We start from the raw sequence: 11017 nt of genomic DNA, 5'->3' as shown, positions 1-11017 counted from the left end.
AACGCTATCCACTCACAGCATCACCCACTCCCCAACTCGGTTATAGAAAAAAAAAACTCACAATCTCACCCACTCCCTCCTCTCCCCACCCCATCCCTATCCACAAGTCCACGGCGACTGCTCTCTGGTGGCCTCCCCTCCCCTTCATCTCCATCACCGGCAGCGCCTCCCCTTCGTCATCAGCGCCCGCGAGGGCCCCGCCCTGTTCTCTACTCCGCCCCGCCCTTCTTCGTATGCGCCGACGCCGGGGCCCTCCCTCCTCCTTGCGACGCGGGGTGGTCGAGCTCGGCATGGTCGCCGGCGACACCGAGCCTTCCGTCCTCCTTCGGACGCGGGGGTTCGCGAGCTGGCCCTATGCTCTACCACGCCCCGCCCCTTCTTCGTCTACGCCGGTGCCGGGGCCCTTCTTCTTCCATGCGACGCGGGGAGGCCGAGCTCGGCATGGTCGCTGCGGAGGCCGGCGACAGCCACAAGGAGGCTGCGGCGGTCCGGCCGAAGCGCGCCAAGGGGGCGCCCAAGCCCAAGCCCGAGTCTTGATCCGTTCCAGGAATCCCGTCGTCAGGAATCACCGTCGCCAGGAATCCCGTCGCCGGCAGGTTACTCCACCCAGGGCAAGAAAGACCCGCAACCCTCCGTCGAGGGCAAGATCCCGTCGTCGTCAACCGCAGCCCCCGCGCTGAGCCCTCCCTTCTCCCCTGTACGGTTTTGCGGCCGCCTTGGCGCCGCCGCCGAGCACCCACACGTACGCTCTCTCCCCCTTTCCTTTCCCGCATTTCGCATGCGCCTCTCCTTCTTGTTTTCTCCCTAGATGGGCGGTGGTTTGATTCGATTTGGTGCTTGGCTAGGTCACGCTGTGGGAGTGGTGGCTGGTGAGGCTGAAAGGGGAAGAGCGGAAGCTCGCTGTTTCCGGCTTCACTAAAAAGTATGCGTCTCTGCGATCCAAATTTGGTGGACCAGTTCTATGATTCCAGTCAAGTAGAACCCATTCTGACTAACCTTGCTTCTGTCAGGAATGACCTATTCACTTCTGCACCCATAGCACAGCGTTATGAGTCTCTCACGCTCCAAGATGAAGATGGGGTTGTGGTGCTCTTTCATGGTTCATTTAGCTTATTGCGAATGCGTGAGAATGGGTTTTCTGCGCAGGCATGAACATTTTTTCTTGATGTTTCTTCTTCTGTCATTTCTGTTCATAATGGATGATGGAAAATCAGCCCATATTCAAGCAAAAGCTTATTCATGTGCAGAAAGATCATTTAGTTTTTCTATAACCTGAGGCGACAAAGGATGACATTCTTACAACTTTTCCCGACTGCAATCATTTAGTATATCGGTGAATTCTCCATTCAGCTTTCTAAAGATCTGTTTTCACAGATGCGTGCTGCTGTGAGGCATGTCGCATCACTTTTCCCGACTGCAATCATTAGCGGAAGATCTCGTGACAAGGTATGTTGTTATATCATTTGCCTCCTTTTTTACTCTATATTTCTTCTACCTGACGTTTTCTGTCCCTTTAGGTATTTGACTTTGTGAAACTAACTGAACTGTACTATGCTGGAAGTCATGGAATGGACATCATGGGGCCTATTAGGAAGTCTGAGTCCAATGGCCACCATGTGGAATGTGTTAGGTCCACTGATTCAGAGGTGAAGCAACTTTCTTGCTTTTGTTCCAACACGATCTTTTCTTCTGTTTCGAAATTTTGATTGTTCGCTTCTTTTCACTCGCAGGGTAAAGAGGTCAATCTCTTCCAACCTGCAAGTGAGTTTTTACCTATGATAGCTGAGGTATGTATCAATGTCTAAACTCTAAAGGTTACGGTGCCATTTTAGAACATATAGTTCAGGTTGCTCACCTTGGTGGCTTGCCAGGTGTTCGAAAATCTTAGCGAGAGTATAAAGGACATCGATGGTGCAAGGATGGAAGATAACAAGTTCTGTGTGTCTGTGCATTACCGGAACGTTGCACCACATGTAATTCTACAACTAAGAGTTCCTTTCAGTTTCATATCAGAAACAAATTCTCTTTTTAAAATGTTGACTGGGCACTTATCTTCTCTGTTTATTGCTTCGTAGGACTATGAAACAGTTCATCAGCGTGTAACTGCTGTTCTGAAGGACTACCCTTGTCTTAGGCTTACCCATGGGAGGAAGGTGAATACTATGCACAATCACCAGGCTTTGTATCAAATTATTTGTTAACCATAGCATTGTTTTAGTCAGCTGCGTTCTTAATTGAAGGTTCTTGAAGTTTGCCCTGTCATTGACTGGAACAAGGGGAAAGTTGTGGAATTTTTGCTTGAATCACTTGGACTAAGCGAGAGTGACGATGTTCTTCCCATCTATGTTGGAGATGACAAGACTGACGAAGATGCATTCAAGGTGATTCACGCCTCTGGTTTGCTTGCTTAACATACATTCTTTCAATGTTGTGAGGTGTATAAAGGTGTCTTCTTGGCGCATTTAGGTTCTGAAGGCAAACAACCATGGCTTTGGAATTCTGGTTTCATGTGTGCCCAAGGACAATGATGCCTTCTACTCCCTGAGGGATCCATCTGAGGTACATATATTTCTTTATCCTCTGTATCTCCCCTCTATACCTACTAATAAAACACATATTGCTTATGTGGTGCGTCATTAAATTTACCCCTAAAGTTCGCCAAAATTACCCACCAATGCCATCCGTAAGTGACAAAAACGATTCGTTATTTGAACTTCGACTCGGCTCTTTCTAAAGGATATGCTTTCCGTATTTTATCACAAGTACAATGCTAGCTGAACTGGTTGGGTGCTCTCCCTCCTTGGAGACCCAGGTTTGATCCCTGTCGCGGCCAAAAACCCTTTTTGTTCTTCTATTTTGCATTTTTTAAGAATATCGATATTCATACGCAACCTGGAACATTTGGTATGCATGTACTTACAAATTGATTGTTTTCGATGAAGATGTCTAACATGTTTGCAACCAAATTAAGACTTTATTTAGATTACAAATGCAAACACATATATCAGCAAGATAAAAATAATGTTCTTATGCATATGCTATCATTAATTAACAAAACATACTTTGCCATTTTCATCATAATTCAAATAATGTTCATGCATTTCAAGAAATGTCCTAAAATTTTAAGAGCATAATGTGATTATCACAATTGGAGATTATGATTTTTTTTTCTTCCGTTGCAACGCACGGGCCCTTACAACATATGTCTTAATATTAATGGTTCAGATATGCTGAAGGAGAAGGAGGTACCGAAAGGGGATGGGAGCAACAAGTTTGGTTCGAAAGAGGTATACCCATCTGTCTGCAGACTGCTCTTAATACATTCTTCCCTTGGCCATGCTGTAATGTTTACGTCTTTCCACTTATCAAATTTTAGTTCCATGTGAAGTGATGCATATTGGAATACATTTTCCAGTCCTTCGAGCTGTTGCATGAATAAATGACAACGCATTAGCATCACAACCGAAGAATAACATAAATCGTCTTATCAAAAGATGGTGAAGTGGAACTAATAACTAACCATAGCGATGAGGTCTTTGCGGTTCATTCGTGGGCCTAAGGAGTCGAGCACCTGGATACGTCGCACCCCGGTATTTATAACTGCTAGGTACCAATGAAAGTCTTTAATGTTTACTGGAACATATATCTGAAAATAGAGTTTTTGTTAGTTTAGGTCCCATCTGTACAAACATTCATCCATGATTGAATTCATAGTAATATGTAAGGAACTGGGACTCACCATATCATGCTCCAAATAAGTTATAGCTCTGTCTAACACCCATCTTGGTGCGTCATCACGTATAAACTTAAATTCCTTTATTAACTTAGAGATGCATGCATTCTCTAAGAACACACTTCCACCTGCCCTCATCTTTAGATGCTCTTTAGCACTTATGCAATGTATGTATGCATCTATGATCTGCAATATGAAGTGCACACCTTGGTTATAGGACATAATAGAAACTCATGTTCAAATAGCATCGTCTCGTCATAAAGCTACATATACTTACTTCGTCGCCAAGAAATTCTACGGGGATTAAAAGACGTTCCAAGTGTCTTGTTTGGAGATTTGAGTCGTCAATGCTCACTAAATTTCTTTTATCATTTGGTACAGACATGATATTTTCAATCACAGACCAGTCATCGTCGGTGCAGGCATAATCTATCATGATGCAAGTAATAACATTTATTAATAACGAAGAAAACAAATGTAGCAAAACCAGGGAATAGAAATATTAGTCCGTGCCTTCTGGAGCCACCACGTAGTCTTGTGCCTTCTTAGGTTTGTTATGCAGTCGGATAGGCTTCCCTGTCTGCGCAGGCATTGCCAGCTTGTCCCCTATAATTTCTACCCCTTCCCTGCCGGACGTTTGTTCTAATTCTTCATCCCCACCTGCCTCTGTCACTTCGGAGACTTCACAATCAGTGGATTGCGTGCTCGTCATGTTCTCCACTTCATCGTTCTCATATATTCCATTTGATTCTCCCAGCTTGTCCCATAATATAGTTTCTGCCCCTTCGGTGACGAATGTTTGTGCTAATTCCTCGTTCTGAGCTGGCTACATCTCTTCACTTGTACAAGCAAAGTTTAATTCCTGAGAGCAACATTACAAAGAATAATTCGTATGCAGGACCTAAAATAATTAGAAATAAAACAATTTGGGACATAGTTGGAAAAGAAAAGATGCGTCTGTCACCTCAGAATCAGTGGACTGCATGCTATTTTTTTTTCTCCACTTCATCTGTGTCGGCTATTCCATTAGATTCTGCCAGCCTGTCCCCTATAGTTTTTGTCCCTTTGGTGTCATCATCTTGAGCTAATTCATCATCTTGAGCTGGCTGCAGTTGTTCACTTGTTTCCTGGAAGGCTAATTCCTCGTTCCGAGTTGGCTGCATCTCTTGACTTGTTTCGTTGAAGTTTAATTCCTGAGAGCAACATTACAAAGAATAATTTGTATGTAGGATATAATATAATTAGAATTAAAACAATTTAGAACTTAGTTGGAAAAGAAAAGATGCGTCTGTCACCTCGGAATCAGTGGACTGCATGCTATTTGTTTTCTCCACTTCATCTGTATTGGCTATTCCATTAGATTCTGCCAGCCTTTCCCCTATAGTTTTTGTCCCTTTGGTGTCATCATCTTGAGCTAATTCATCATCTTGAGCTGGCTGCAGTTGTTCACTTGTTTCATGGAAGGCTAATTCCTTGTTCCGAGTTGGCTGCATCTCTTCACTTGTTTCGTTAAAGTTTAATTCCTGAGAGCAACATTATAAAGAATAATTTGTATGCAGGATAAAATATAATTAGAATTAAAACAAGTTAGGACTTAGTTGGAAAAGAAAAGATGCGTCTGTCACCTCGGAATTAGTGGGCTGTGTTCTCTCCTTTTTCTCCACTTCATCTTTGTCGGCTATTCCATTAGATTCTGCGTCCTTGGCTCCCTTGCCGATGCTTTCCTGAAAACCCAAGCTTATCTTCTTATGTTCGTCCTTTCCTTGTAGATCTGGAATCGTGAATAGGATGTAACTACAGAGACACATCATTACCACGATGATAGCAGATTGAACCGCAGAGGCCACCGAGGATTGTGCCTGATACATATAGGACGATGGTTCACCACAGACAGATGTATACAGCAAGCTGGAGGCCGGTGCGGTGGAGGGGTGTGAGGATGTGGCGGCGAGATCGGGAGAGAGGATGAAGGAGAGGTGGAAGAAAACCCTAGGGTGGAAAAACTGTTGCTTATTAGGCTCCTGATCGAGAGATCGTTAGTTATAGGTACTGTCCCTCCCGAAAATCATGGGAAGGACTTCCATAACGTGAGGATGAAAGGGAATCATGATCTTTATCTCAGGCCCCACGCTTTTATTTTTATTTACTCAGACCCCCATCCTTTTTTTATACCCCACGCATCCAAAATTAATGGAGTTATTTTCGTAATACATTGTATACAGTAATACTGGGTTTTGCACAGCTTGGACAAGCAGATCTGATGGTGCTTTTTGCATAGCTTGGCTTTTAGTTGTTGCTGCGCCTTTCGTGGTTGTCCGGATGCTTGAATAATGTAGTCTGGAGTTCCTAAATAGATAGTTGATGCCTTAATTTCATGGAGTTCTGGTCCTCTGTTTCTTTTTGGAAACAAATAGCTCGAGTCTTAGTTTCTTCATATCTGATATCGAGATAAAATATTTGGCTGTATACTATTATAACCAATATATTTTTTCTGTAAGCCATGCTCAGTTGCTCACCTGTTTGCGTCTCAAAAAGAATTTTCTATAAATACGTGTGCATTCATAAGATGTGTCTATACTATATACTTAATTATTTCACTGGTTAGTTAGCTCTTCTGTTAAATTCTGGTGGTGGCTCCACCGTTTGGCTCTTCTTTTGGATTTTGATCCCACTGATTGGCTATTGTTTTCTTGGCTCGTCGTTGTTGCTTTCAGTGCCCTATCCCTGCGTATGAGCTCGTCGCCGCCATCCGGCTGAAGCAGCTCTGCCGCGCGGCCGACGCCGACCTCTCCGTCTGCGTCCTCGAGAAGGGAGCCGAAGTCGGTGCGCGGCCTTGCACACAGAATCCTGTTTTCGCCGCTGTGTTGTAGACTTGTAGTACTACCACAACACTTGCGACGGCATTGATCGCCCTCTTAGTAATTTGGGCCTTTGTTTTTGTTTGCTCTGCAGGTGCTCATGTACTGTCAGGGAATGTGTTTGAGCCCCGTGTGTTGGATGAGCTCATCCCGGAGTGGAGGCAAGAGGATGTATGCCCTTCTGTACTCTGCATTCGATATGTTATGTGTTTTTGTGCCTCACTCTGATTTTCTAGTGCAATAATGCTTGTTTGTTGTTGATTTACTGAACACATGCCTTTGATTCAGCCACCTCCTTCGACATAGGCATAGTGTTGTCTGTATGACTTTAATGTTGCCGACATGTCTTTTTTTATCCTTTTTCTTGTCATACTGTTGGTGTTTGGTTGTGTGCATCTTAGCTATATTTTGAGTAAATAAAAGCGCCCTTTATGAAAAAAGGGGAGATTCAGCTGAACATACGAAATTAAAGATATTATTTTGTGGGAGGTTGTTGTGATATCTTCAAATAGAACAAATGCAAGTTTTGTGTTCCTAAAATCATTCTTGTTATGAGTGCTCTATGGAAAACTGAGAGTGGGATGTACCAAGTAACTTGGATATTCATTTTTATGTGACTGTGATATGTTCAACAGGCCCCAATCAGAGTCCATGTCTCATCTGACAAGTTCTGGATGTTAACAAAGAACAAGGCATGGACACTTCCATCTCCTTTTGATAACAAAGGGAACTATGCAATAAGGTGCTGATATTTTCTTTTTATTATTCGCTTGATGCTTGTATAGTTTTATATTCCTCTTATTTCAGAGAATCCGTGTGTGTTAACATACTTGCTTTTGTTCAGCTTGAGCCAATTGGTAAGATGGATGTCCGTAAAGGCTGAAGAATTAGGTGTTGAAGTGTATCCAGGGTTTGCTGCGAGTGAGGTACCATTCTTTTTGACCCTTTTTCAGTTGAGGAACTCTTTCGTGGGAGGACTAATATTTGCCTCAATTCTGCTCTGACAGATCCTTTATGATGAAAATCAAATAGTCACAGGCGTTGCAACCAATGATGTTGGTATTGCTAAAGATGGTAGTAAACGGGAAACTTTTCAACCGGGTGTGGAACTAAGAGGCGAGTAACCTTCTTCACTTGGTGGTTCACATAAAAATACATGTTAATAATATGTTGCATATTTTCCTTCTGAATTGTTTTAGAGGTAGACAATACTTATTTCTTTGATTTGTTCTTTTCTCAAAGATTGATATACTTTCTTTGATTTGTTCTTTTCTCAAAGATTGATATATTTTTTGCACTGTTTTTCAGCTGATGGAGGTTATCTTCTTGCTGCTGAAGCATCTCTCTGTCACATTTCATTCTAATGTTTCTTTGATTTTGTGTCTACTAAAATTAAGGTGAGTTTTGTACTCCTGTTCTTATATTCCTGGTCATGTGTTAAATAAAAATTTGCATTGAGAAGTAATCATAACATATGTCCCAAATTTGTGTCTACTAAAATCAAGGTAATTCCAACCATCTTAAATCTGCAATATTTCATTATTTGTCACAGTGATCCCATCCAGCTTAAATTTTGCTGGTATAGGGATCTTCAGGTCTGCAATTGACCAAATAAATGGAAATTTGTATGTTCCCCAAATGATGATACAAGTAATCATAACATAAGGTGAGATGTGAACGCTTTTTCATTTTAGGACAGTTCATATGTGAACGCCTTTTCATTTTAGGACCGTTCCCCACCTGCACGGTGAGGCCCTCCAGTATTGACCAGCCGAGAAACTAAAAATGTCCAAAAAATGCACTGCATGTTGTGTGAAAGAAAACCAGATCAGAATAGTTATAGGTACAAAAGCAAAGGTGCAAACAAAACACGAAAGATTGCACATACATCACCCCTCTAAAACATCTTTGTAGACAATGTTTTTGGTGCTTGTCCCAACTTTATCAATCTCCTTGTTAGGCTTGGCTAAAATCTGCGTCGTCTTTCTTGACACACCCCTTGACAATGCAACATATAGTTGGCCGTGTGAGAAAACGGGTTCTGGAAGGTAAATACCGACATTTGGAATGGTTTGACCCTGTGCCTTGTTAATGGTCATCGCAAAACTCAGGCGGATGGGGAACTGTTTTCTCTTAAGCTTGAAGGGAAGCGAGGTGTCCTCTGAGGGCGACATAGGGATCCTAGGTATGAACACCCTCTTTCCAGCATGCTCGCCACCAACAATCTCTGCATCGATTGCATTATCCTAGAAGGCCCTGATCATAAGTCGTGTTCCATTACATAGCCCATTATGAGGGTCGAGGTTCCGTAGCAAGATGACCGGGCAGTTGATTTTTACCTTCAAGACATGCAGGGGCAACCCATTTGGTGTGATCGAGTTCAGAAAGTCAATCGTGTAATTGTTCTGGAAATCATCCTCGATAGAGTCAAAGCTATGGTAAACCTTTTCTTCCCCCGGAAACCTCGAGATCATCTTGTCATTCAGGTCATCCACATGCCCGTTTTTTGTTGAGAGAATTGCACGTGTGCTCATGTACTCTCTCGATGTAGCATTGGTGTGCAGGGATGGGAAGACATCTTCAATAAGCTTGTTAACTTGTTTTTCGTCCTCGGTATAAGTTATCACAATGTCTTCAGGGAGACACACATAGTCGTCACCAATTGTTTTTTCCGTTCCATTGCCTATCCTTAGGAGGTATTCAGAGAACCAAGGGTCTGTCTGTGCCCGCATATTGCGCGTGAGGCGTATCTTGCAGATCTTCTCCCACAGATAGGATCTCAACAATGTAGCATCAGTGATCTGTGCTCTTGTCCCTCGGGTCACAACGGGGAGGACCTGCCTGAAATCCCCACCAAAGACGACAACCTTTCCGCCAAACGGTAAAGCACATTCCATTATATCATGTAGTGATCTATCGAGTGTCTCTACTGCTTGACGCTTTGTCATAGCAACTTCATCCCAAATTAGCAAGGAGGCCTGTTTAAGCAACTCTGCCGTACCACTCTGCTTTGTGAAACTACACATGCTGTTTGTGAGTGAGCTTGATTGGAATTTTGAATCTAGAGTGTGCAGTCCGGCCTCCAGGCATTATCGACGCTGCGATACCTGATGTAGCAGTTGCGATCGCTATTAGGCCCATTGAACGGACCTTTGCAAGCAATGCCTTGTATAGGTAGGTCTTCCCAGTGCCTCCTGGACCATCAACAAAGAATATCTAGCTTTTTTGGTTCGTCACATGATCCATTATGTCATTGAAACCAGCCAGTTGCTCAGTGTTCAAACGGCTGAATATGTCTAGATGTTCTTGGTCCACTTTGACTTGTCTCTCCTCTGTTACCTCTTTATACTCAACGTCAGAATCACCATATATGTCAACCAGAACCAGAAGTCCATAGATTTTAATATCCTTTCCCATGGATTGCAACAGATCCCTGATATCCCTACGGACCATCTGCTCAAGTGCTACCTCATTCGACTGAGTACGACGATAATCTTCACACATTGATGCTAGATGTTTGTCCCACAACTGACGGATTTGTGTTGCCTCGCAGAATACCAGTATAGTGGCAAACAAACGTCTAAGAGCACAAGGCATTTGAAATGTTGCTGCCTCCGTCATGCAATCATCAAGTGTCCTGTCGTGCTCAATGAGGCCTAAGTGCTCACACGCCTCTCTGAAGGACCCACATAGCTTGCCATTTACTGTTTTCAAATCATCAAATGAAGTGTCACCTTTGAGATGACTTAGGAGCACACGCAAGTAGTACCTCTCTCCTTCAGCAGGGTGTGCATGCACCAGCCTTCCAATATGTGATTTCTTATTTTTTCTCGTCTGCCACTTCTTACCACCAGCTATCCACCTATAATGTTCTGGGAACTCTCTATACAACAATTTCCGTGCGTGCGGATACTTATGGTTCATCTCAAAGTACTCGGTAAGCATGGATTTGGAAGAAGATGGCCGAGCAACAACATCTTCCAGATTATCATGTGCCTTAAATGCGACTGTATGCATGTCTGGCAAATGAAGCTGGAGCTGCAATACAAATGGACTGACACCAAACATTTTGAAGCCGAAAATCCTGTAAATAGCTTCGGGAGGAGATATATATCGTGCATCCCTATATTGCCGAATTCCATTGATGATTCCCCCATCATTGATAATATCCTGCTCAAACGCAAAAGACGCCTTATCATGCCCTTTGTAGATGTACTTGAACAAGTACTTGACTGCCTTGATGCTCGAGCATGCTTCGACATTAATGTGACAATTGTATGTCATTAGCAGAAAGGGGTTGTAAGGGACCACCCATCTATTGTCCAATTCTGCTCCTCTGATCCTAACTCGCACCCCATCATCCCTCCTTATATAGATGGGATATGAGTCTTTCCCTTGTAATGTAGCATCACAGAAATCTCGCGGG

The 11017-nt window shown here is 43.2% G+C and overlaps 2 protein-coding genes across 2 annotated transcripts; both read left to right on the top strand.

Moving 5' to 3' along the window:
* Nucleotides 1-354: 354 nt before the first annotated feature.
* LOC123441874 (probable trehalose-phosphate phosphatase 2) lies at nt 355-3391 on the top strand. Its single transcript, XM_045118064.1, has 13 exons — nt 355-486; nt 563-742; nt 846-922; nt 1011-1146; nt 1327-1446; nt 1518-1646; nt 1731-1787; nt 1872-1973; nt 2076-2153; nt 2241-2381; nt 2467-2559; nt 3237-3287; nt 3377-3391. Exons 1-13 carry the CDS (start codon nt 355-357, stop codon nt 3389-3391), a joined length of 1311 nt encoding a protein of 436 aa, XP_044973999.1.
* A 2218-nt stretch (nt 3392-5609) lies between these two features.
* LOC123441871 (electron transfer flavoprotein-ubiquinone oxidoreductase, mitochondrial-like) lies at nt 5610-7806 on the top strand. Its single transcript, XM_045118063.1, has 6 exons — nt 5610-5651; nt 6448-6556; nt 6686-6762; nt 7227-7333; nt 7436-7517; nt 7624-7806. The coding sequence occupies exons 1-6, from the start codon at nt 5610-5612 to the stop codon at nt 7702-7704; spliced, it is 498 nt and encodes a 165-aa protein (XP_044973998.1). The 3' UTR covers nt 7705-7806.
* Nucleotides 7807-11017: the final 3211 nt, after the last annotated feature.

The sequence above is a fragment of the Hordeum vulgare genome, chromosome 3H (genome assembly GCF_904849725.1).
Source record: "Hordeum vulgare subsp. vulgare chromosome 3H, MorexV3_pseudomolecules_assembly, whole genome shotgun sequence".
NCBI classification, from domain to species: domain Eukaryota; kingdom Viridiplantae; phylum Streptophyta; class Magnoliopsida; order Poales; family Poaceae; genus Hordeum; species Hordeum vulgare.
The sequence above is the reverse complement of the archived record's forward strand: the minus strand, read 5'-3'. Positions and strand labels throughout refer to the sequence as shown.

Bases quoted from the DNA above. Each gene is read 5' to 3' on its own strand.
- LOC123441874 (XM_045118064.1), top strand. From the start codon at position 355: ATGCTCTACCACGCCCCGCCCCTTCTTCGTCTACGCCGGTGCCGGGGC. The intron at 1,447-1,517 runs GTATGTTGTTAT...CTGTCCCTTTAG, and splicing joins GCGGAAGATCTCGTGACAAG to GTATTTGACTTTGTGAAACT. The intron at 1,788-1,871 runs GTATGTATCAAT...GTGGCTTGCCAG, and splicing joins TTTTACCTATGATAGCTGAG to GTGTTCGAAAATCTTAGCGA.
- LOC123441871 (XM_045118063.1), top strand. From the start codon at position 5,610: ATGGTTCACCACAGACAGATGTATACAGCAAGCTGGAGGCCG. The intron at 6,557-6,685 runs GTGCGCGGCCTT...TTTGCTCTGCAG, and splicing joins CGAGAAGGGAGCCGAAGTCG to GTGCTCATGTACTGTCAGGG. The intron at 7,334-7,435 runs GTGCTGATATTT...GCTTTTGTTCAG, and splicing joins AAAGGGAACTATGCAATAAG to CTTGAGCCAATTGGTAAGAT.